At 59.3% G+C, this 24,804-nt stretch overlaps 1 protein-coding gene and 1 long non-coding RNA gene across 2 annotated transcripts in view; one reads left to right on the top strand and one right to left on the bottom strand.

Annotated features, from left to right (window-relative positions):
- Positions 1-17,737, bottom strand: part of NPHP4 (nephrocystin 4) — a 96,390-nt gene extending 78,653 nt beyond the window's left edge. Inside the window, exons 1-3 of the mRNA XM_029945937.1 lie at positions 17,517-17,737; positions 10,899-11,070; positions 6,215-6,355 (exon numbers count right to left, since the gene is read on the bottom strand). Coding sequence (XP_029801797.1) covers positions 6,215-6,355; positions 10,899-11,042 — 285 coding nt within the window. The 5' untranslated portion in view covers positions 11,043-11,070; positions 17,517-17,737. The remainder of the gene's footprint in view (positions 1-6,214; positions 6,356-10,898; positions 11,071-17,516) is intronic.
- A 206-nt stretch (positions 17,738-17,943) lies between these two features.
- The window catches only part of LOC115298445, a 33,658-nt gene continuing 26,797 nt past the window's right edge, over positions 17,944-24,804 (top strand). Inside the window, exons 1-2 of the long non-coding RNA XR_003911750.1 lie at positions 17,944-18,070; positions 23,013-23,112. This is a non-coding gene — a long non-coding RNA (uncharacterized LOC115298445). The remainder of the gene's footprint in view (positions 18,071-23,012; positions 23,113-24,804) is intronic.

Here is a 24,804-nt window from a genome sequence, read left to right as displayed (position 1 = left end):
TCTCCGTGGGCTCAGGACAGAAAGCGCCTCAGCTCTGTGGTTCTTTTACTTCGTGAAGCCCAGCTCAGTCACCTCTATTTAAAGCTAATAAACGTCGCAGGCACAGAAGACGGGGGCAGGACCCCTGCCGGGTTTCACAGACCAAACCCAGACAGAGGCGCGGAGCTGTGGCTCTGGACTGGGAGGGTCCCAGAACCGTGTCCTCGCTGGAGGAGAGTGACAGGGGCAGGGTCACGCCCCCGGCCCAGGCAGGGAGAGGCACGGCGAGGCCAGGCTGGGCAGCGGCCGAGTGATTTAACCGTGGACGAATCCCCATTAACGAGTCATTACCAGGGTGTCACCGAGGAAACGTCTCCTGTAACCACAGACTGTCAGCCCAGGATAACAGAGAGACGCATTAAAACATCAGCCGTGAGATATAAATCGTTATTCTATTATCTTTTACTGCAAAATGATGAAATAATGGCCACCCACAGCTGACAGCTGGTGGGACCAGGAGAGAATTATGTTTCTGTTTCCAAGACTCAAGAACTGTTTTCGAGCGGCCGGCCACAGCGGTGGTGCGTCACCGGCTCGCCCGTCACATTAACACCTGGCCACGTCCGCGTGCACAACACGGTCCGCTTCTCCTTTCAGCGGCGAACCCAACACTGTCAACACCGACGCAAAGCCACAGTGGCCCCACTTAGCGGTCACCCGACGCTGCTCTGCCCACAGGCTGCGGCGCCAGCGGCTTCGGCAGGGCCAGGTTCAAACTCTGGGCCACTGCCATTTACCCCCGAGGACGGCTATTCTGAGATAACCGGGCCCCGCTGCCGTCGGTCCCCAAAGAGCCCACCTCCAGCCAGGAGCGCCGCCGCCGGAAGCACAGCACGCCGACCGTGACCCCAGGTCTGAAGGGCGCTCCTCTGTCACTGCTGACTGTGAAGGGTGCCCGCTCTTTCCCAAACGTCATGTACGGAGCCTTCGGTGCCGGAACTCGCGCTGAAGAATCTCTGAGGAACCTGAAGACATGACCCCACCCTCAAGGTCGGAGGTCAAAGGTCAGCCTAGCCTCGGCAGGCACAAAACCCAAACTCGGCACAGAACGCACCAGAAGCCCGTGGAAGGAAAAGGCCCCCAGGGGTGAGAGCACAGGCAGCCTCGGAGCTTCCCAGAAAGAACACGACAGGCCTGGGGTCCCCTGTGCCGAGCCCCAGCCAGCAGCCGGGACCACGCACGACCCAATGCAGCGTCCACCTCTCCCCGTCCTGTAACCGTCAGCCAGGCGGTCCGGGGCGCCCTGGTCAGTGCTGGTGACACGGTCGGCCTGGGAGGCCCCTGCCGTCCCCCACAGGAAGGTGACCTCGCCTGAGAACGGCACGGCTCCCCGGAGCTCCTTCCTATTTGCCAGACGGGAGGCTGCCCCATCCACGAGTCGTGAAGACGGCCCATTATTGTCAGATTCATACAGCGGACTTTCAGTTTCGTTTTGGGGTTTTTTGTTGTTGTTGTTTGTTTATTTATTTTGAGAGAGAGAGAGAACACAAGCAGGGGAGAGGCAGAGAGAGGGAGAGACAACCCCAAGCAGGCTCCACACCGCCAGCACAGAGCCAGCACAGAGCTTGAACTCACAAACCATGAGATGGTGACCTGAGCAGAAATCAAGAGTCGGACACGTAACTCACTGAGCCACGCCCCCCGCCACGGGCCCCTGATCTTTGTCTTCTAACAAGCTTCCGTCCTCTGGTCGCCTTTCGGGGACTGTCCCCAGGAGGGCAGTCGGCCCGCCCCGCTCACGGCACCCAGGTGCCATTCCCGTCTGACGGCACGTCAGTGGGCTCAGCCAAGCCAAAACCGCAAAGGAGCCCTTGAGTGTGCGGGTGTCTAATCAACACGACGCGGCAAAGCTGCAAGAGGAAAATTCTGTGCATCGACTCAAACCGCGTGATTAGAAGTTTGAGGCAAAGCCCATCAAAGTACCTGCAAGACAAGGACTCTCGAGACGGAGGAGGGGCCCTCGTTCACCCCAGCCACACAGGCGTGCTCCCTGACGGGCAAACAGGCTGACCCGCCACGGAAGCCTCCCGTCGTAACGCCTTCATCTTCCAAAGCACGGACACCACTTTGCCGGGGCGGCCAGGTCCCCATTTCTCACCCTCCTGACAGAAGCCAAATGGGGCACCTGACGAGGCGCCGTGATGGACAGGCCGCTGTCCCCAGCTGTGTCCCCAGCTGTGCAGCCACTCGACATGCCCCCTTCCGCCGCCAGCGGAAGGCCGGCCAGGGAAGGGAGGTGCAGAGGTCGCAAGAGTGCCTTCCCCATAAACCTGCAACAGAGGGTCTTCGGGAAGGCAGAGAGCTTCCCGTCCGGCCCCCACTTGAGGCGCAGATGGTGTCCTGTGCGCTCCCCACCGGGAGACTGAGGCGCCAAACCCGGGGACTCTGTGACACAAAACTCTCCTCTGGGAGCTTCTGCTGACGCAGGGCGGAGCCTGCCGTGGGCCCAGCACAGAGCACAGGATGCAGCCAGCCCGGGGGTCAGCCCTGCTCCAGAGGGACAACGGAAGCATCCCCGCGGCTGGTGTGGGGACACACGGTCGTCTCCACCATGGCCTGTGCTGCTCCTGGACAGAGCCCAGCACCCCGTGTGTGTGGAGGAGTGAGCGCCTGCCGCTGGCCAGGCGTGCGCGCGAGAGCATATTCACCCCCCCCACGCCCAGGGCCAAGTGTCCCCTGTGAGAGGGGACATCACATGACTCTGCTTCCCTGAGGAGTTCGACCGTTCGAGAGTGGGTCCCCATGGCGTTGGCTCCCGGGAGCGGAAGCACCCCCACCAGCTGCACCTTGAACTCGGGCCGCGGGTGGACCTACTGCTCTAGCAGCACCGGGGCCGAGGGCGCCCTGGGGGCAGCCAGCCCAGCCCGTGTGGCGGTGGTCTGCGGGGACCCCCAGGACTCCTGTCTGGTCGCTCCCATAGGACACGAGGAAGCGGGGGCACCCAAGGGCTCAGTCAGGTGATTTTGGCTCAGGTCAGGATCTCGTGGTTCATGAGATCGAACCCTGCGTCAGGCTCCATGCTGACAGCGTGGCACCTGCTTGGGGCTCCCCCTCTCTCTCTCTGTCTCTCCTTCTCTCTCTGTGCCTCTCCAGCTCTCTCTCTCAAACTAAATAACTTAAAACAATACACAAGGAGGAGGAGACAGGACGCCGTCACTGAAGGCCTGCATGTGCTTCTCAGGGAGGAGTTTAACGTCATCTAACATGATTCTCACGTCCGCCTCAGAAGGAAAATGCAGGAACTGCATGGTACTTTGCCTTCCCCGGTTACTTTGCAGGAGGTGCATTTTGAGAGGTGAACAAATTCTTACCCTCTCAGCAGACGTGGAAGACGATTCCTCTGCACCAGGAGGGTCTCCAAGGACAGCCCCGAACCCGGGTCTCTGAGCTGAGAGGCACCGCCAGGCAGCACCCGGGCGCCCGAGCCTTGGGGGGAAGGGGGGCGGTCTGAGCCTGGGGGAGGGGCAGGGGCAAGACTGAGAGGGTGGCCCAGCCAGAGCGGGGAGGCTGAGCCTGAGGAATTCATCACTCAGGGAAATACCAGCTCAGGCTCAAGGCAAGACTTCTTCTTTCAAGGTCTTTCTCCAGGACGTTATTTGCCAAGGCACAAAACCGGAACACACACGACACTGACGACCCAGTAAAGCCCCCCAAGCACGCAGGCTTCGCTCCTCACTCCACGTGTAGACCGGACGGCCCCGGTGACTCCGGAGACGGTCCCCTGCTCCCGGCGGCCTGCCCACCTCCAATCAGACCTCCCCACACCCCTGCCGACCAGCAAAACCAGAAAGCACAGGCAATTCATAAACCAGAAAAAGATCGTCACCAAACATCAGGATCCCCTCTAAACAGGGCAGGTTGTACTTACTCCCACGGGTGTGTGGGCAGAGCGTGCAAACCCCCTGTGCGTGGGTGCCGCCATGGGAATGGTCCACACTGCTACGGCTCACGTGCACGGAAACACGTAGATGCGCACGGGCCTCCAGGGGGAGCCCCTTCCCGAGTTCCGACCGTCAAGGAGGGGAGAGGCCATGCCGGCCAGGAGGACTGGGCTGGAGGCGCAGCAGCTGGATGCAGCTATGCCCGCGCTGGCCCGGCCAAACCCCCTGGCCACGCACCGACCCCCTGCACGCTCCACTTCAGCGGCTCCAAGACCAGAAGGTACAGAAATTTCCAGAAACTGTAAACCACTGTGTCCTCACTAATGCATGGTCATTCCGCCCCCTACATGCTCCGCTCAGCAGGTGACACACGGGGAGGGAGGCGGAGGCTGAGCAGGGACTTGACCCTGAGCTGGGAGGGCCCAGGACAGGGGATGTGCACTGCGTCACGTGACCAGTGAGGTGGTGGAGGCCTCTGGGAAGGAGCTAAGCCCGGACAAGGCTGCTCTGGAGGCTGTTTTCTACAGTGTGATCAGATCTGCAGGTCACACGGCTGAGCTGCTCGGGGCAGAGCGTGGCGTCTGTGACGTGACCCTCCCGCTACAGGGACGTCCCACCACCCGGCACAGGCCAGGGACAGGCGGGCCAGGGGAGGACACCTGAGCGGGACTCATGCCCAAACCATGACCACAAAGCACTCGGCGCGGATTTCAGAGCTCACCCCACCCCCAGCGACACGAGGGTCTCTTCCAGCAGACAGTTCGGGGCCTGGGGCCGGGGACCTGCTGGCTGGAGCAGGGCTGGGGGACGGAATCACGTAATGTGCTGTGAGCTGATGCCCGGCCACGGCCCGACCCGCCGTGAACTCCCACGTCCACCGTTCACCATTCACGTCCACACCTGCATCATTCGCTGTGGCCCTGTCACAACTCCAGGCTTCCGTGGGCCTGACTGGACCATGACAGAGAAGTCCGAGCAGCCCAGCCCCCGCAGGCCACGGAGGCTGAGCCGGGGCAGATGGTCCACGACCGCAGGGCCACGCTGCTCCTGGCCAGCCTCCTCCTGCCGCGTCAGGGGTGAGGCCATTTATCCCATGTTGACACAGCCGCGTAAGGGGTCGTCCACGGACCCCCACGTGGCCCACACACGGTGCGGCCCGCCAGACTTTTCAGTGGCACCTGCACAGACTATGTGACAACCTGAATCTCGGACACATCTTTCATGCCCAGGACACATGCAAGGCCTTATTTAAGCTTCCTGACCTCTGGGGGCCTGAGCGCCCTCTCCTACCCTGCGGAGGGAGGCCTCCAGCGAGTCCCGCGTCCCGACCGCCCCCCGCGGCTCGTGACTGAGCCAGGCCAGTCCCCAGCAGCAAAGGGGCCCTCGGGCTGTGGTGGCAGGCGGTGACACCACCAGGAACGGCTGCGGCCACTGCCACCTTCACCACTCACCGCACTGCTGTTACGACACCAGGCTCCCCCGAGCCTCCCTCTATAGCCGGGAAGATTCCCTGTCCACACCCGGGTCGTCCCTCGCGGGACTCAAGTCAAGCGGACGGGCCGCGTTCGGGCCGCGTTCGGAAGCCGGCGCGTGGACCCTCTCCGCCTGCAGGCCCCGCTTCACCGTCTGCTCGGAGGGGCCCCTCCTTCTGCAGCGGCCCGCGGCAGTGCCCCCACCTCCCCGGGCTCCTGCGGGAGCGGGCCGAGACGTGCAGGGACCGTTACCTGTGCCTGTGCCGCCGCCGCCGCCCCCCACACCCGCCCGAGGCCCAAGCGCAAGCTTGTATTGGGGCAGCTGAACAAAGCCAGGGACCACCAGCCCGCGGGGCACGGGCGGGATCATGGCATCAGCAGAGCCAAGGCCACCACCCGGCGTGGACACCGAAGGCACGGGTTCGAGTCCCTGCCCTGCCACCTGCTGCCTGCGCCAGTCACCTGCCTGCTAGGGCTCGAATGCTCGTCTTTAAAACAGAGAAAGAAACCAAAATGCAGGGAGAAGGGGGACAAGGAGCGGGAGAGAAAATGGGGGGGTCAGATGAGCCCGATCATTTCCTAACTTCGCCCACAGACCCCAGAGTTTCTGGAAGGTGAGGAGACCCGCGAGTGTCCCCAGCCCCGCTGCTTGGACCAGAGCCACAGGCTCGGCTCCCGCGCTGGCTGTGTCTGGAAACGAAGTGCCCCGGGGCCAAGACACGCTTTGCGATGACCCGTCTGCTGCTCGGTGGCCGTCCCCGGGTCTGAGACGCGGGCCGCGTGCTGGGTCACAGAGCGGCCCCGCCCATTGCCAAGGCCCACCTCATCGAAGACGATCCTGGACAGCTGCTCCACCGGCCTCACGGCGGTCTTCCACGTCCTCCCGAAAAAGTGTCGGTAGGTGACGTCAAAGAGGGACACGCGCAGGCAGCAGCCCACCTCCGAGAGCACCTCCAGCATTCCCTGTGGGACAGAAGGGGCGGCCCTGAAGGCTTACGACGTCATGAGCCATCCCACGTGCTGACCGGCCAGCCTGGGAGAAACGGGGCACTTGGCACCCATCCCCGTTTCAGGGGTCAGTCCCCTCTGGGGCAGCTGCCCCTCTCCCGTGGCTAGTGCTCTGAGATGGGGGCGAGGCGTCAAAGGGCTTGGCCCTCCCCTGGCCAATCAGAGCAGTGAAGTCCCGAGGTACAGACAAGCGTAAAAGACTCGCCCAGCACCAATGAGACACAAGCGGCCAGGGCTGGAGAGACAGCGGTGCCTGGTGCCACACGGACCCAAGAGGGAACAAGCCCAGGTTATGGCACATGAGACCCTAGATCAAGCCACACCTAAAGCTTGTACCAATTTGGATTTGTCTGTTTTGTGAGTCAAGTTATGTGCAGATTTTTTACTGTGAGGGGTCAGCCCCCCAACCCCCATCCATATTGTTCAGGAGTTAACTATAAAATCTGTAAAGAACAGTAAAACTTAGGGTTCCTGCATTAAACCCCATCTGATTGTAAGGTGCTATCTTTTATGTGTATCACTAGATCCTGTGTCCTAATACTTTATGGATTTTTGTGTTAATGTTCATGAAGGACATCAGTCTGGACTTGTGAGATTCTTGCCTGATTTGGTTATCAGTTACGGGGGCCTCAAAACAAAATACTGGGAAGCATTCTCTCCTCCTCTTATTTTCAGAAAGGGTTTGTTCTAGAATTCATATTATTGCTTTTCCAGTATTTTATAAAATCCAACAGTGAAGTCATTTAAGTCTGGAGTTTTCTTTGTAGGAAGATGTTTGATTATGAACTCTGTTTCTGTAATGAATATAGAACTATCTAGATTTTCTATTTCCTCAGTGAACCGTGGTGGTTCAGTTGGTTGAGCATCCGACTTCAGCTCAGGTCATGATCTCACAGTTCGTGGGTTCGAGCCCCATGTCGGGCTCTGTGTTGACAGCTCAGAGCCTGGAGCCTGCTTCAGATTCTGTGTCTCCCTCTCTGTCTGTCCCTCCCCACTCATATTCTATCTCTCTGTCTCAAAAATAAACATTTAAAAAAATTTTAATAGATTTTCTATTTCCTCTAGTGTCACTTTGGTAAATTGTGCTTTTCAAGAAATTTCTCCATTTCAACTAAGTTATCAAATTTATTGGCACAGGACTTATTCATAATATCCCTTATCTTTTTAAATTTTTTAATGTTTATTCATTTTTTTGAGGGACAGACAGAGTGAGTGGAGGAGCAGCAGAGAGAGGGAGACACAGAATCCAAAGCAGGCTCCAGACTCTGAGCTATCAGCACAGAGCCCGATGCGGGGCTTGAACTCAAGAACATGAGATCATGACCTGAGCCGAAGTCGGATGCTTAACTGACTGAGCCACCAGGTGCCCCTGGATGATTATCTTTTTAACGTCTGTAGGCTACACTGTAATACTCCCTTCCTGCCTACTATTGCTAATCTCTGTTTTCTCTCTCTTTGCTCATGATCAGTCTTATAGTTTATCAATTTTATTAAGCTCTTCAAAGCACCAACTTGTAGCTTTGCTGAGTTTCTCTACTATTTGCCCTTTATTTATTGATTTCTGCTAAGTGAGCAGAAATCTACCATTTCCTTCTTCCATTTTCTTTGGGTTGAACTTGTTCTTACGTAGATTCAGACGGAGGAAAGAGCTCATTGATTTCATACCTTTCTTCTCCTCTAACACAGTCCTAGAAAGCGATACCTTTCCTTCAAAGGACTAAAATACATGCACCTCAGAAATTTTGTTACATTCTTCATTTACTCAGTTCAAAATCTTTTCCCATTTCCCCATGAATTCTTCTTGGACTCAAGGTTAGTGATGTGTTGTTTAATGTCCTGCTTTTTGAGGATTTTCGAGATATCTTGTTGTGCATTCCTAATTTAATGCCATAATAGTCAGTGGATACATACATACTCTATACATTTCAGTCATTTTCAGCCCACTGAGACTTACTATGTCCCCGCCTGTGGTCGATCTCGGTGAGTGTCCCACACTCACTCGAGAAGAACGTGTATTCTATTTGTCGGTTATATTGTTGAAGGGGTGACAGTCAGGTCAAGGGGGCTGGTGGTGGTTAGATGCTCTCAATCGTTATGGGGTTTTGTTTGTCCATTTTGGTTTTGGTTTTTTGGTTTATTTGCTCTATCAGTTAGTGAGAGAGGAGAGTTCAAAGTCTCCAGCTGTGATGGTGAATCTGAACAGAGCTCCCTCTAGTTCTACAGGATTTTGCTTCAGGTGTGTCACTGGGTACTGTGCGCAGAAGAGGTGGCGCCGGCCCTCGGCTGGGGCTTCCCAGGACCCCCCCACCCCGACAACGGATACTGTGCCCACGCTGTACCAAGTGGCGTCTGAGGAACACGGGCTTTCCCACTGGGCGTCTGTAATCTGGGAACATGCTGGGCACAGGAGGCCCACCTGCCCAGTCCCTGGGACATCTGGAGCCACTGGCGAGCTTCCTTGGCTGGGAACATTCCACACGTGTTGTCACTGCTGGGAGAACTGAATGCATCCTGTGGGGCTCCTACGCCGCCCATGGCCGATTCTGCTCTGTACCCTTTCACTGTAGTCAATCTTTCCGGTGAGACGGGTCGTATGCCGAGTCACGGGAGTCCTCCCAACAAAACAGAGCCTGAGGGTGGCCTTCCAGGTGCATACACGCTGAGGGCGGTCATACCTCCTTGGCCGCCATCATCATAATGACACACCCCTTCAGGGGTGCCTGGGTGGCTCAGGTGAGCTTCCGACTCTTGATATCGGCTCAGGTCATCATCTGGCAGTTCACGAGTTCGAGCCCCGCATCCGGCTCTGTTCTGACAGTGCAGAGCCTCCGTGGGAATCTTTCTCTCTCTCCCTCTCAAAACAAACAGACATTAAAAAAAAAATGCCCCTTATCTCTGGTAATACTCCTCACCTTGAAACTGACTGCATGTGACATCAGGACAACACAGACTTCTTACAGGGCTTATGTGGCCCAGCTTTTCTCCATCCTTTGACTTACGGTTCGTGTCTTTCTGATTGAAGTGTGCTTTTTATAAACAGCCTATAATCGGGCCTTAAACCAGAACTTCTAATACATGACTCTGAATCAGGCATTCCACTTACAGGACTCATTCTACGGACATATGTATACACGAAAAAGAAGCCACATAAATGAGGTAATTCATTATAGCCGTGTCTGTGAGAGCAAACACTGGGGGAAATCTCTATCTGTTCGTCCATAAGGGACTGAATAAATAAACACAGAATCATCCAAGCCAAGAAATACTGTGTTGTCTTCAGAGAGAATGAAATTCTTCACGTAATGACATGAACATCTGGAAGACCAATCACTAGGAGTTTTTTTAAAGCAATGAGAATGCAAGTCTATTTGTTGTATTTGCTTCAAATTTCTGGAAACTTATACCGAAAAACAGGTCACATCAGCTGTGTCTGAGGGTGGGACACGGCGGCCTTCGGGGACTCTGTGGAACGGTACACTGTCCCGGTGGGCCCCAGGGAATCCGCAACAGGAGCCTCACCTTTTCAAATATAAATACACGCAAATAAATGAAATAAAGTGGGACAATGAATAAAGTTTCCTTCATAAAACTCCTGGGAGAGAGGACAGTGCTGTCCACTTTGAGCTCCTCAGAGGCAGGGCCCCCGGCGCTGTGCGCCCGGCCCTGAGCCCAGGCAGCCAGCCGCACCGCCGCCTCCTCTTCTGCCAGCCTCGCTTCAGGACAAAGCAGAGGGTACAGGGCAGTGCTGGGCGGGACAGCTGGGGGACAGCGGCTACCATGGTGCTGACACGGTGGCCTGCGGCCACAGCAGGTGCCAGATCAAAGGGCGCAGAGCTGTGGCTGTGAGTGCCCTCACGGTGGTGACCTCCCACAGCCTGGCACCCGACAACTTGCAGTCCGTGAAGAATCGCTCTGCCTCCTGCAGAGAAGGACCCGGCCTTGCGAGGCCAAACCCTGCAGTCACGTGTTCACGCTGGCAGGGCTGGATCCTCGCCACGCACCCCACTGGGCCTCACTAGAACCGTCCCACCACGTGGGTGCTCTGCCCAGCGTCTCCAGCAGGTTCGTGCCCCTGAGGGACCCGGACGGCCGCGGAGCCACATGGAGCAAGGGCCTGAGCGTGCACACAGCTTCTGCCAGCACGCCCACGGTCCTGCCCCCGCGGTTCTGACCGCCAGGCTGCAGCGGGCTGTGCTGAATCGTGCACGAGCCCAGCGCCTGCCAACGACCCGGCTCAAGTCACCAGGGAAATCAGATCACTGGGGCTGTAAAACTGCTCCGCGGAGGGCAGAAGAAACCTCTCCCCGGGGTCAGAAGTGCTGACCGAGTCGCTGAATCATCTTCTCTTTGCTGATGAGCCACTTTGCCTCCAGATACTGCCAAAGCCCAAGGTAATGGGTACAGTGGTTAGGACTCACATAAATAAGTGAAAATCAATATCCCCTCGGCTGAGAGCAGCAGCGACAAACAGTTGACAATAAATAGCAAATTTCCTTACCTGCTTAATTAGCAGCCCATCGAGCCACTTCAGGATGCACTGAAAGGCGGTCGATTCCTTTAAAGGCTGGCGTGCTCTCTGGGGGTGGGGGGGGACCAGCACGTTTTGGTCAAAAATCCTGCTCCAGTCAGTCATTCTGCCCATCGGAGGGGACTCGGGCCTCTAGGGTTACCTGCACGATTTGTGTTCAAAGAAACAAAGGAATGTTAAGGGCCACGGTGCGCAGAGCAATCCTGAAAGCCCCCACCTCCCACTGCACCAGCCCCAAAACCCACCCTCCGGCATTCCTCCCTGCGAACCCCAGAGCAGCAGACTGGCCCCACACTGCCTTCCCCGGGCTAATGTGCCCATCTTGCTCAGGACCGCCTCTCCGCCTTGCTGTCCTGACCCAGCTACAGCATGCCTATGCTGGCCTCAGCTGGTGACTGGCATGGAGAGAGGCACAGGCAGGGCTGCTCTGTACAGTCGCAGGGGTTGAGCACTGCACAAGAATGCGAGGCCTTGGGGACTAGGAGGCGTGGCCCAGTCAGAGCCAACGAGATGCAAATCTCATAACTTGTGCTGCTTCTGTTGAAAGGAGACTCGTCCCTGCAGCCTTGGTACAGAGAGGTCAGCGGTGTGAAGTCCGGGGCCACCACAGGAGTGGCTTCTGCGAGACACGTGGAAAATGCAAGCAGAGTAAAAGGACCACTGGGTCCAGGTGTCAGGCTAAGAGACCCAAAGCCACCCAGGACAGCTCCGCTACGTGGACAGTCTCTTGTGGCCAAAGCCGGTCTGGGACAGGTTTTGAGCACTCTGAGCGTCTTGGTGACATGGCGCCACCAGGAAGACAGGGATCTGCACCTTCTCCGGCCTCCTTTCAGCCAACACACAACCTTGGCTTTGATAACAGGCTGAATCCTGTACACTCAAATGACAAGCAAGATAGGGCTGTGATTCGGTCTCCGAAGGCAGGGGTGCTCTCAGGGTGGTCCCCAAACACTGTGGTTCCCCGGGGTCGTCAAGGGCCCCACAAGGTCAAAGCTATTTTCACGATAGAGGTCACTTGCCTTTTTCTCTGTGTGGACAACTGATGCTGATTGGGCCAAGGCAACAGTGGGCGAGGCCGTGGGGAACTCAGTGCGCTCCCGAGGCAACAGCACCAAACCCTTGGGGCCACTGTGCGCCCTTCACCCCTCCCAGCGGAAGACGTGGCAGCTGTGCTAACACTGGGACAAGGCTCGCTTCTTGGCCCTTGAGTCCACGCATCTCTACTATTTTGTGAGGACGTGGGAAATCCACAAAAAAGTCCTCCGGCTGCAAAATGAAGGGTGACGGTGGGCTCGGGGTCGGCCATGGGTGGGGGGATGGGGGGTACAGCCACTTCTGTCACTCGGCAGCGTCGGTTTTACTAGGAGACCAGCTGAGAGACAAACCATGCGTATTCGAGCGTGGGCACCTTGCAGACAGACAAACGCGAACAAAATATGTCTGTCGCTTCAAGGAAAACGACCCGGACTTTCAGGCAAAAATCACAATCGGGGAAATCGGATTCCTCCACCTGGAGCCCGGCGGCTTCCTGCTCCTTGAAGGTTTTCCTGAGGAGATGGATGGTGACGGCGAGAAGCGGGATCTTTCGGAATCACAGGGCTCCGTGTGCGCTGTCCGGACGAGCGGCCGCCTTGGAGCCAGCACTCCCCGGCGAGCAGGGCCGGACGCTGCACAAGCTGCGTGTAGAAGAGATCTGTCCCGAGTGCAGGAAGGGCCAAAGGACCGTAAGTGCCGGAGGGTGACAAGGTCACTGGCAGGATGTCCAACTCCACTGGCAACAAACCTTTAAGACACTACCACTCTTTGGGGTCACCTGGTTAAGCATCAGACTTCAGCTCAGGTCATGATCTCACGGTTTGTGGGTTCGAGCCCCGCGTCGGGCTCTGTGCTGACAGCTCAGAGCCTGGAGCCGGTCTTCAGATTCTGGGTCTCCCTCTCTCTCTGCCCCTGCCTTGTTCATGCTCTGTCTCTCTCTGTCTCTCAAAAATAGATAAAAATTTTAAAAATTTTTTAAAAAAAGAAAAAAGAGACTACCACTGTTTGGTGAAGCACCAAAGGAGACCATCCCCAATCTTACCTAAGAGGCTCCTCCCTTCTCTGATGCCCAGTCTCTTTCAAAGACGTTGACCAAAACAACACAGCTCAACAGATTAACAACCGAAATCTGCAGGAGACCTAGCTGCCTAGTAAGCCAGGCACTAAAGAAACTTACACAAATGCCAAACATCCCTTCTTCCTGCTAAATTGTTTTGTTCTGGAAAACAGTTGGGTTTTTTTAAGAAAAAAAAAAAAAAAAACACTTCAGGCCAACATGGAACAGGCCCGTCGCGATCTTTAAATGAACGATACCATCGCTGACACTTCTGTTTCCGTCCCTCATGCCGTAGATCCTGGTAGATATTAAGCTTTTCCGAGTCCCCAACGATTCTGTAAAACGTGAAAGGCTGTTCCAAGGGACCCAAAGGGACGAGGGCTTTTGCGCAGCGTGTCCGCTGTGCGGGGAGCGGAGCCCACGCAGCCCAGACGTGACTGGCCCGAGACGCTCTCCCACACGCAGGGGGCCTGGGCACAGAGCCCTGCCCCCCCCCACCCCGCGGGAGGGCCCCCCGCCCCGCAGCCCGGCATCCACCGCAGCATCCAGCTCTGGGGTGTCCCCATGCGAGCAACACAGCACACACGCACTGGGGTTTCTGTCCCGCGTTACTGTGGGCTGCACGACACCCCGTTTGAAGGAATGAGCCTCCCAACCCCACGTGGGGAAGGCCGCCCACGATTCCGGGCCCAGCACTGGAGGGATGCGCTCACATGTGAGCATGTGACCCACAGTGTGCAAACCATCACCTTCCCCCGGGCTCCGGCCGTGGTTCCCTGCGGAGAGGCTGTCTCTGCTCGCAGGGCAGGGGCTGCCCAGGCCAGCCTGGGGCTCCAGGGGCCACCGGCCACCCCAGGGAGAGCCCACTGTCAAGGCCAGCCCAGAGGAGACCGGCGGAGATTGGGGTGGGGACAACCCAGACCTCCAGGTAGAGACAGCCTGATGGAAGGCGGCCCCACTCCCACTGGAGCCCAGTTGCCAGGAAAAGCCCGTGAAGGCTTTCTGTGCTAAACAATTGCCCCCAAAGATGCCCCTGTCCTGCGAGCAGAGACAGCCTCTCTGCAGAGTGAATGTGCGACTTCACAGGGCTAAGGGGCTTTGAGGCGTGCTTTGTTCCACCGAGGACCCTCAGTGGGGAAGGTACCAGGACCCCACGGGCGGGCCTGCCGAGGGTCTTGGGGCAGAGGAGGGCTCACGGGCCCACCAAGCAGGGAGGCGTGAGCATGGAGGGGGCGCCACTCGCCAATGGGCTCGGATCCCTCTAGAGGCTAGAAAGGGGGAGAAAGAGATTCTCCCCCCGGAGCCTTGGGGAGGAACACGGCCCTGCCCACACCTCGACCTTGGCCCAGTGACACGGACTTTGGACTTCTGACCCCCAGAACGGAAAGAGGAGACCTCTGTCGTCCTGAGCCACCCAGCACCTGGCACTGTTACGAAAGCCACAGGACACTCACACGGGTGTGCACCGCTCGCCAGCCGCAGAGGCCTGACACCCAGCAGGAGCACCGCCTGCCCAGGAGAGCTTCTGGAAGGCTCCTGGGGCCAGCTGCTGGGCTTCCCACGGGCACAGCGGCCACCTGCATACAGGACCCATTTCCCTGTGTCCTTGGTACCTGGCTCACCGCCAAAACTCCATAAACTTTCATGAAATCAAATTGAGGTCTCAATAAAGTTGACTCCCAAGCTTTCTTTTTTTTTTTTAAGGGAAAATGTTTCCCCATGGACTTCCATTATTAAACTGGGGCAGTAATTCAGAGTGAGCGCTGCGCCCGCCTGAAGCTGGCAGTGTAGGAAGGCCTTCCCGCCTCAGGCAAAGCATCACCCTGAGGGGCCTCCGCACGCTGCCCTGGTGTCTCCCCAGCTCTGGGGCTGTGCCCCCCCCACTTGCAGGCCGTTGCAGACTCTGCTCAGTTGCCCCAGATTCCTGACCGGGCACCTCCTTCCCCTCCCGCCAGCTACCGCACTTGGCCGGGCAGGTGCCGAGGATGGCCTGCGCTCTGGCCCACCTGGCAGGGAACGGGCAGCATCCCATCCACGGAGAAGGGGGGGGGCCCGGGCTGTACCAGCAGGACCCACACTGGGAAGAAAGGCCTCTGCTCTGAAGGGAACAGCCACCCAACCAAAATAGTGAGCTGGGCAGGTGGAGGTAGGCAGGCCGAGTGGGTGGTGGAGGGAGAGAGGACACCAAAGACGCAGGCTCCCGGGGGTGGAGACCAGGCAGGCACAGAGCTCTGCCCTTCCTCCGAGCCCCTACCCAACAGCTGCTACCTGACCCTCCCCTGCTCCACCACCCCTCTGCCCGCCCAGACACCGTGCCCTCTCTGCTGCCCTCAACATGCGCACGCACACAGCCCCTGGAAAACCCCATGCATGCATCCTCAAGGTGAGCCCAAGCCCCCACCAGTTGGTCCCCCACAAGGGAGGTTGTCACAGAAGTCCCCAGGTTCCTGGAGGCTCCCTGTCTCTGTTGTCCTCCAAGACCGATCTCAGTGAGATCAGGGCTAGGTCCTCAGTGAGGATCTTTCCGATGATGAAGCATAAGTAGATTGTGCTGTGCAAGAATCCAGACGGCCGGAGGAAAGACAGAAGGACCTCTGGGGCCGGAGGAGTAATACCAAGCAAACCGCGAGGGCTCCACACTTTGAGCCCATGGAAAGGGCGCTCTGGGGGGGAACCACACAAGAATCTGCACCAGCTTTCACGAGTCTTTCCCGCTGTGAGCTGGGTCCTCCCGAGCCTTTCCATGTGTGCTATTCCAGCTACTGTGTAGATAAATATCACAGACAGGACACTAAGACTCAGGGGAGGGGCCGGGCAAAAGTCACCCAGCTGGTGACCCTTACAATCACGGCCAGGAGGCTTACCCCTGCTGCTGCCCTCCGACTGCAGGAAGGCTCGTGCCTTCCCTGCACCGTCTCCCACGTCTAAGATGAGAAGCACGTAAGGTTTCCTAGAGGGCTCCGCTTCTGCACACCTATTCCGTTCCAGCGTGTGCGACGGTGAAGACCGCCAAATACTCTGTCGTTAAGACTCTGAAGCGCCCGGGGGCTCAGTCTGTAGAGCGTCTGACTCTTGACTTCAGCTCAGGTCATGATCTCACAGTTGGTGAGTGTGAACCCCGTGTCTGAGCCCTGACTGCATGGAGCCTGCTTGGGATTCTCTCATTCCCTCTCTCTCTCTCTCTCTCTCTCTCTCTCTCTCTCAAAAATAAACTTGAATCTGAAAATCTAGCGGGAAAAGGACCAGGGAACAAGTGCGAGCAGCACGTAGGAGCTGAGCCTATTCCAGTCTCTTTTTTGGGGGGAAGGGGCAGAAAGAAGAGGGGGCTTGGCTGCTGAACAGCTAAGCTGGGGTGAAGTCTCACAGCGGTTCGCCAGAGAAAGACAAGGGCAGGAGCCACGAGGAGCTGGGCAGGAAGAGGGAAGCTTCTTCCCAAGAAGTGAACACGATCTGGGGTGCCTGAGCCCAAAAAAGCTTTGGGAAGCTTTTCTGGGAGGAAGTGGGGTCAGTTAAGTGCCGCCTAGAATTTGCTCCTTCAAGCAATCTTTGCATACCTACCACGTGCCAGGGCCTGGAGGAACCGTCCTGGACGTGGCAGACAAGCTCCCTGCCCTCGCGGGAAGGATCTGGCGTGAGGCAGAGGGGACAGAAGTTGGCACACCACGGAGACACGGTGTGATCTACGGAAACGACAGAGGTGTGGAGGGGGAGGCCTGCTGGGATGGGGATTCGGTTGGAAGTGGAGCCGACCGTCCACAATCACAGGACACACGCAACCCCGAGACCGAACTGCTCCCAGGAGCGGGTCTGAGAGTGCAGCCTTCCACGGAGGCAGGCGGTGGAGACAATGCGGGGCCCCTGACTGAGAAGGTGCCTTAGGAGAGCAAGCATTCGGGCTGCCGGAAGGGCCCAGGTGGCCAGCTCTCGAGCGGGTCAGGAAGTCGGCGAGATGGACAGCGGAAGGGAAGGCGGGAGCGGCTCCGGGGTCCGCCAGAGGCAGGCAAGACCAGCAGGGCAGACAGACCCTCCTGCAAGAGCCAGAGTCTCGCCATCTTCGCTGCGCGGCGGCTCTGGGATGCGCCAGCAGGGGACGGCCCTTCGCTGGCGAGGAGGACCGGCCCGGGAACAAACACCCTGCAGGGGTTCCCCGCTGCAGTGAAGCCGGGAAAGGGTGGCGGGACGCCCAGTGAGGTGGGCCAAGGTCAGGGTCTCTGCACCGCGCTCGTCTTAAGCCAAGAGGCTGCGAGGGACGCAGGGTCAAGGGCAGAGGGCGCGCAGGGTGAGCCCCCAGGAGTCCCACTGGAACCCCGGGCTGCACCGAGGGTCAAGAAGGGGCAGCATGCCACTGACGCAGGCACCCTGTCCCCGCGGAAGGACGCACGGAACACCCTTGGCCCAGGCCCCGACCCGCTCTGCCGCCAGCAGCGCCCCGGGTCTCATCCAGCCTCCCCCGCGGCGCCAGCCAGCGTGGTTCCGCCCGCCGCGGGCTGCGTTACCTAGGAGACCGGCCCGCCGCAGCCAGCCCGGCGAGCCGAGGCCCAAGCTGTCGAGGACGTGCCCCCACGACGGACCCAGAGCCCCGCCGGTGCCCTCCGGAGCCCTCGGGAGCCCGCCGGAGCCCCAGGCCAGGGGTACAGAGAACCGGCCGAGGGTCGCCGGGTCCGCCGCCACCGCGGGAGGAGCCTCGGCGGGCGGCGCGCCGCGCACTTGCGCCCGGAGCCCGCCTCGCGTCAGCGTTGCTGGCAGGGCCGAGGGACCAATCAGAGCCCAAGTCAAGAGGCTCCACCCTTGTAGTGCCAGCCAATAGGCGCGGCGGCGGGCCCATCCTGATTTGCATGGTCGACGACCCTTCAGCCAATTGGAATGTGACTGGCGTTAAGGCCAACCAATGATAAGCCAGCAGAGGCGTGGCCCAGGGCGTCCCACGAGGTGAAGATGCTGCGGGCGGAACCTGGCCGAGAGAGCGGGATTCGGGGGCGCTAAAGTCGCCGGGGCAGGGCGGGAAGGAAGATCCGGAGCGGGGCACAGGATTCGGAGCTGGAGCCCCCAGGTGAGTGCTGGGGGACCCCGGCGGGCCGCGCTGGCCACCGCCGTGCGCCGGGAAAGCAGCGGCAGGCACCCGCGAGGCCCGCGCTGATTCTCCATCTCCTCTTCCACAGCGCGTCCCCGCGCCCGCCTCCGTCCTCACCTCCTCTCCAGCCGGCTCACCTCCTTCTCCATCATCTCCCTTCCCCCATCCCGCCCGACCTTTCAGCTCCCATCCCCGACCCCTGCCCCAAACTTCATCCCTCCCCTCGTCCGGGTGCCCTCCTCCCCATCTCTGCCCCCTCCCCTTCCTGCAGCCTCGCCCCCCCCCCCCGCCCCCAGCCCTCCTTCCCATCCCTTCCAGCGGCCTCTGCGCAGCCCCATCCTAGCGCGCCTGGTCACGGACCTCCCCATCTCTCCTCCTTATTGCTCCTGAAAGCTCATCCTGCCTCTCCCTCCCGATCCCTCTCCCATCCTCCCGTCCAGTCTGCTCCCAGCCCCTACCTCTCTCCCGGTGGGTGCTCTCCCTCCACCTTGCTCTCCCCAGGACCTTGGCAGTCCCTTCCTGCACCAGTTCCTCTGGCTACCTACACACCCGACCCCACCCCACCCCCCCCCACCCCACCCCACCCCACCCCACCCCTTGCCTAAGCCCCTTCCCGGTGTTCAGCTTCTCTTCTCTCCCCACCTCCCTACCTGCTGTTGCTCCCGCAGGATGCAGAGACCCAGAAGCTGCAGCAGCAGCAGCCGGAGTACCTGCCCACCTCGCCACCCTCCCACCCAGGCACACCCTGGCTCTGCTCCTCCTGGCACTGATCCTGGGGGATCCTGTGGGGGGACTGTGCTCCTCCTAGAGCGTCCTGGGGGGCTCCAGGTGGGGAGCCCCTTAGCACCCTTTCCTGCCTTCCTCCCTGGCCACCATCTCCCTCCCCACCCCACCCCCACTTTCCTGCTCTGCCTCACTTTGTGATTCAGCATTTTTGGGGTTGGTAACTTTCTTTGCTTCCTGGCATGACGGGACTCGGCTATGGGGCTGAAGGCTGGGGGTCTTGACCCTGCAGTTAGTTACCAGGGCCACCTCAGGAAACAGACCTGAGCTGCCTGGTGGGGACAGAGGTGGGGACCAGGTGGGGGCTGCCTTCTCTCCCCTTCATGTGTCTGTCCCGTGTTGAACCGCATCCAAGGCGAGATGCCATAAGTAATAGCTCCTGGGGAAATGGGCTATTCGCATTTATGGAAATTAATACATCCACATCCGAGGAGTAAGAACACCAAGTTCAGGCCACAGCTGTCCTAGTGTCTGTTGCTTAGGGATTTCTTCTTTCTCTGCCACTTCTCCTCCCCCTCAAAAACGCCATCCCCCTTCCAGTGCCAAGAGCAGGCTCCCACTCTGCTAACACACTGCAGGGTTTGGGGACCTGCGCGTGGAGAGTCCCATCTGCCCTCCTGATTGTTGCTTGAAAAAGCGTCCACCTGCAGAGCCAGGCTTATGTGCAGTTCCTGGGCTCCTGCCCATGTGCTCTCTTGGCAGGGGCCCCAGAGGGCCCTGGCTCCCCAGGTTGCATCCATGGGAACACTCGAGATCCACACCCAGCCTCGGTGACACTGACGGTGCGCGGGCTGCAGCACGTCCCTGCCTGGAAAGGAAACCTGGGGGAGGCCTCCCGGACACAACTGAGGTTCAGCTGTCTGTGCTTCTCTCTCCCCTGCCAGTGGCCAGATACCCCCCCAGGACTGAGCCAGGCCATGGGGGATGGGGAGGGTATGAAAAATGTGAAACCCACATATGCTCAACACCCTTTTGGGTCTGGACATGGAGCCTGGACGGGAAGGAATGGGCACAAAAGCAATTGCACACCACAGGTGCAGTGAGGCTGTGTGCACTGGGAGTCTCAGGCGAGTGAGCTCCGAGGACGGGGACAGCTTGAGAGGCTGGCCTTTACTTTTTCAGTGATCTCCTAAACCCCAAATGATTCAGGAGGAAGTGACTAGCACGAGTTTTGATTTGGCAGTTTCCGGTAGAGGCTCAAAGGGAGCGGGGGCTCCTGCAGCCTTTCTGTTCGTTGATGCGGGGTCCAAGGCAACCGGACACCCCCAGGGGTGGCGAAGGAAGGCCACCGCATTATTGGAACCTGTGTAAGGCGTTTCGTTTCCAGGGACTCCATCTGAAAGCTGCATGTGTTTAGTCCTTGATGAAATTCTCAGTGACCTTCATGTCACCAAAGGTCCCAGAGCAAGAGTGGTTTCCTAGAGTCCCTGAATGACAGGGCAGGACAGTGGCGGCTGCAGGCAGCACTTGGGGAAGGCAGTCTCTGAAGGAGTGTGGGACCAAAAGCACCGAGCCTCCCGCCATCCTCTCTCCCAGTGGCCAGGGTATCTCACTTCACAGAGGCAAAAGGGCTTGGCCATCTCTCCCCCTCTAAAGGAGTCCATGGAAGCCCAGAGGCAGAGAGACTCCTCCAAGGTCACTCAGGGCAGGGGGCGGATCCAGAGCCCTCGCACCCACTAACGGAAGCTCAGGCACCATGTGCATGTGTGCAACCATTGGGCCCAGCTGCCCTTTGGGAAGTCCACTCTGGAGATGTTGCTGACATGTAGGGAGAAACCAGTGCCCTGGGGTGTGTCTGAGTCATGGGGAGCTGTTGGGAGGGGGGAGGGGATGCCATCAACCACAGAGGATTCTGGTGACACCACCCTGCCCGGCCTGGCAGGTCCTCAGAGCCAGGGCGCTGTTGTTCTAGAGATACCATCAAAGAGAAGGCAGGGGGCCAAGGCACCGGGCAAGATGAAAGGGGAAAAGAGTCCTAGGTCATCCTGGGCCTGCACTTGGGACCTTGCTCGGTGACGGATCCTTGTAAATAACCCTACAAGGTGGGCTGGTGAGGCTGGATGGGGAAACTGAGGCACAGAAGGGTAGAAAGACTGACCCAGCCTCCTAACTCCCAAGGAAACCTAGATTCTGTTCCTGCTGTTCCAGGACTCTGAGACAGGTACCCCCTCCCCCATCCCAGCAAGCTCCAGAAATCCGCGCCCCCAGCACGCACACAGATGGGTCTCAGATCCACAGAGGAGGGTCAGGGTTCAATCCCAGCTCCCAAGGGAGACAGAAAGCCACCCCTTTTTTTCAATGTTTATTTTTGAGAGATTCAGACAAAGTGTGAGCGAGGAAGGGGAAGAGAAAGAGAGGGAGACATAGGATCCGAAGCAGGCTCCAGGCTCTGTACTGACAGCTCAGGACAGGACTCGGGGCTCGAACTCAGGAATGGCGAGATCATGACCTAGGCTGAAGTTGGACGCTTAACCAACTGAGCCACCCAGGCGCCCCCAGAAACCCACCCTTTGCACGAAGGGGAGCCTAACACACTCTGCCTTCTGCCCGCTCCATGCCCTGCCTTCCTCTGGGGCACTCTGTGAGCACCGGCGCTCCTTGGCTGCTCTCTCTTGGCTCAGCCACGTCAGGGGAGGAGATGGGCACAGGGTCTCCCCAGGAAAGAGAGCACACCTGGGACCAATGGTAACCTGCCTGGCCATACTGTCTCTGTGGGGTAGCCTGGGGCGTCCATTCAGTGCCCCCTGGGCATGTAGGAGAGCGGCAGGCGTGAAAAGCTACTGTGCCTTCTTACTCTTCACCACTTCCTGTGGGGCCCCCGCTGAGAGCTGGCCTTCCTCCCCCTGTATCCCCAGGATGAGCTCTGGGCCCCGCGCCCCGCCCCCAGGTCTTGAGGGGGCCGCCCAGCCACGCGCCCAGCCCTCAGCCCCTGCAGGATGTGGTCCCAGGAGCTCTCCTTGCTCTGCCGAATCACCACGTACTTAACCCCAGAGACCCCGGCATGCGCTCCTGTGCGTCCCTCACAGCACAGCCAGTCCCCTACACCTGTGCTGCCCACACCCCTGCCACCTGCCTCCCTTGACCTTCCTCCATGCAGGCAGCCTGCACACGGGCACCTGCGGAGTCGGCTGGGGTAAGAGAAGAGCAAAGAGGGAGCTGTCTTGTCAGCTTCACACGGTGCTGCCGCCTTAGTTCAGGCATTTTCTCCCGGTGCCCTGGCCGCGGGGCAGTTGAGGTCTGTCATTCAGCTGGAGGCTGAATGCCAGGGATGCCTTATTTCTCAGATCCCTGCCCCCAGGTTCAACACAGAGCAGTGAAGCATCCGTCCCTGGGCCAGTTTCCCCAGTAAATAAGCAGCTTCTCAGGCCCCCTAAACACAGGTCTTGTCCACAGGGCGCTCTGTCCCCAGTCTGGCCCTGGACCCTGGTGGGGAGTCGGCTCTGCGTCCCCCCCAGTCTCTGGCTCTCCTCTCCTCAGCCATCTGGCTTCACCCATGGGTTTCCCTCTTTCTGGATTGGCAAAATGAGACTAGGCGAGTAAAAGCAGAGGGACGATCGTGCCTCACAGTGGGGTGCCCGATGTCACGTGCCCCGCCACTGTCCACTTCTAGTCACGGACTGAGTCCAAATGATCGCCCTACCTGGAGCCCAGGGGCTCCCTGGAAGGCCAGAGCAGTGACTCAGGTCCCCTTTTGAGTGACTTCATGATCCTCCCCCCGCCCAGGGCTGCTCCAAATGGACTGTCTGCTCTTGGGGGCCAGCCTGGCAGAGCCCAGGTGGGGGGCGGTCCCATTGCCATTGGTCTGCAGAGAAGAGCCTGCCCGTGAAAGGAGGGACACTCCTCTCCCTGTCCTCCCCGAGCTCGGGCCAGTCTGTCTGGTGCCTGTCTAAACCCCCGCAAACCCTTGCAGTGGCCGCGGGCTCTGGGCCGGGGGAGGGGGGGGGCACCGTGGAGCCACCGTCTGGGCATACCACCCCCCTTCACCACGACACATCGCCACGTTCCCCCTCAGCAGCCTTGAGACCCTTCAGAGTAAACTCCAGGCCCGATCCCCACAAGCTGTCAAGTGCAGCCAAGGGCAGAAGGATCTAGACCTCTGCCTGGGAGCCGTGCTCTCCTGAACGCTCTGTGTTGGCAGGGCCTCTCCGGAACGGCGCCCTCCCGCCCCTTCTAGATGGAAGAAAGTCAGCTCTGAGAAGAAGGCGTGAACAAGGGGCTCTGACCCTCCGGCCTCACGGGTAGGTGTGCGTGGAGTGTGGCTGCGGAGCGCGGGGGCAGGGGGGCCCCGGGGTTGCGGGGCGCCAGACGTGCCAGGGGCCATGGGCACGCACACCAGACCACGGGGGGTGGGGGGGCACCCGAAAACAGTCTCCCGAGGGTCCCGCTGCAGCTCCATCTTCCGCCGGCACTGGTCCAGGGGTTCTGAGACCTCACTTTGAGAAACGGTTCCCCGCTCCTTCTGTTGATCCACGAACCTCCGCTCTGGCTTCTCAAGGCAGCGCAAAGGAGGCTCTGCCCATCGGGGGCCCCGATGCGAAGGCTCACGGGGTTTCCTTGGGTCTCAGGATCGCGTGAGACCCACGTCCCCCGGAGCGACCTGCTCCACCTGGGTCCACCTGGGTCATCTTTGACCTCAAACCGCGCTCTCGTCTCGACAAGCGTGGCAGGATGCCGTGGTCACTGGCATCGTGGTCCTCTTGGAACGAGGTTGGTCAGGGATGGGGCGAGGAAGCCGGCTCTGCAGAGGAGCGGGCGCCGTCCCTCTGGTCTTCGCCGGCGGCCTCTGCCCTCCCCCCTCGCAGCAGCCTGTCTCCCACCACTGCTCCTGGCTTGCTCTCCCCCCACCCCGGGGGTATTGCCTTTCTCTCTCAGTGAGAAGAATGTACTGTGCGTCACCCTGGCCAGGAGGTGCTCAGGTGGCAGGGACAGGAGGCCCGGAGCCGTCTCTGTCCCTTTGCTCCTACAAGGACACAGGATACCCGGAACAGGAGTTGCACATCCCAGCCCCAAACTGCTGCCTCTCTGCAGGGCGCCAGGCAGGCTTTGGCCTTCTAGGAGCGGCAGACACCTGCCCGTTGACACCTGCCTGTTGGAGAAGGGAGCCAGGGGTGACTGGGGGCATCCCAGCTGCCCTGGCCAGGGCGCTTTGGAGGCACTGGGGATGCCGCCTCACTGTGCTTCCCCTTCACCCTGAGAGATGGGTTTAGGAGCGGCTGCCAGGGCACACGGGGCATCTGCTGGGGGAGGTGCACCCACTGTCCTCACAAAAAGAGTTATGTGGATGAGAGGTGTCAGCTGTCACAGGTGCGATGTCACAGCCCGAGTGTCTGTGCTCGCACGCAGGAGACCCCATGCTCCCGGCCCCGCTCTGTTCAGGTGCAGCCTGTGCTGGGGACTCACCCGTTCCCTCCCTGTCCCAAAGTAGCGTGGACGAGGCTGCATCGGTGGGGGAAGGAGACATGGGGTCCAGGACACATGGGTGCCACTTGGGCCACAACGGAAGTGTCTTCAGGCTGGGCAGGCGCCCCCAGGCCGTGCGCATCCTGCGTGGTCAGGAAGAGACACGAGGCTGAAGCCAGAGCGTCAGGGGGACATAGGACAGGGCACCATTCGGGCAGGGAGGGCCGCACACAGCACATGCAGGGACGGGGCGCCAGGGGCTCAGTGGGTTAAGTGCCTGCCTCTCGGTTTTGGCTCAGGTCATGATCTCATCCTTCTCGAGTTCTAGCACCATGCCAGGCTCTGCTGACAGTACAGAGCCTGCTTGGAATTGTCTCTCCCTCTCTCTCTGCCACCGCCCCCCCCCCCGCCCCCTGCTCTCTCACTCCCCATTTCTTTTTTTTTATTTAAATTTTTGAACATTTATTTATTTTTGAGAGAGAGAAAGAGAGACAGAGTACAAGCAGGGGAGAGGTAGAGAGAGAGGGAGA

The sequence above is a fragment of the Suricata suricatta genome, chromosome 8 (genome assembly GCF_006229205.1).
Source record: "Suricata suricatta isolate VVHF042 chromosome 8, meerkat_22Aug2017_6uvM2_HiC, whole genome shotgun sequence".
NCBI lineage: Eukaryota > Metazoa > Chordata > Mammalia > Carnivora > Herpestidae > Suricata > Suricata suricatta.
The sequence above is the reverse complement of the archived record's forward strand: the minus strand, read 5'-3'. Positions and strand labels throughout refer to the sequence as shown.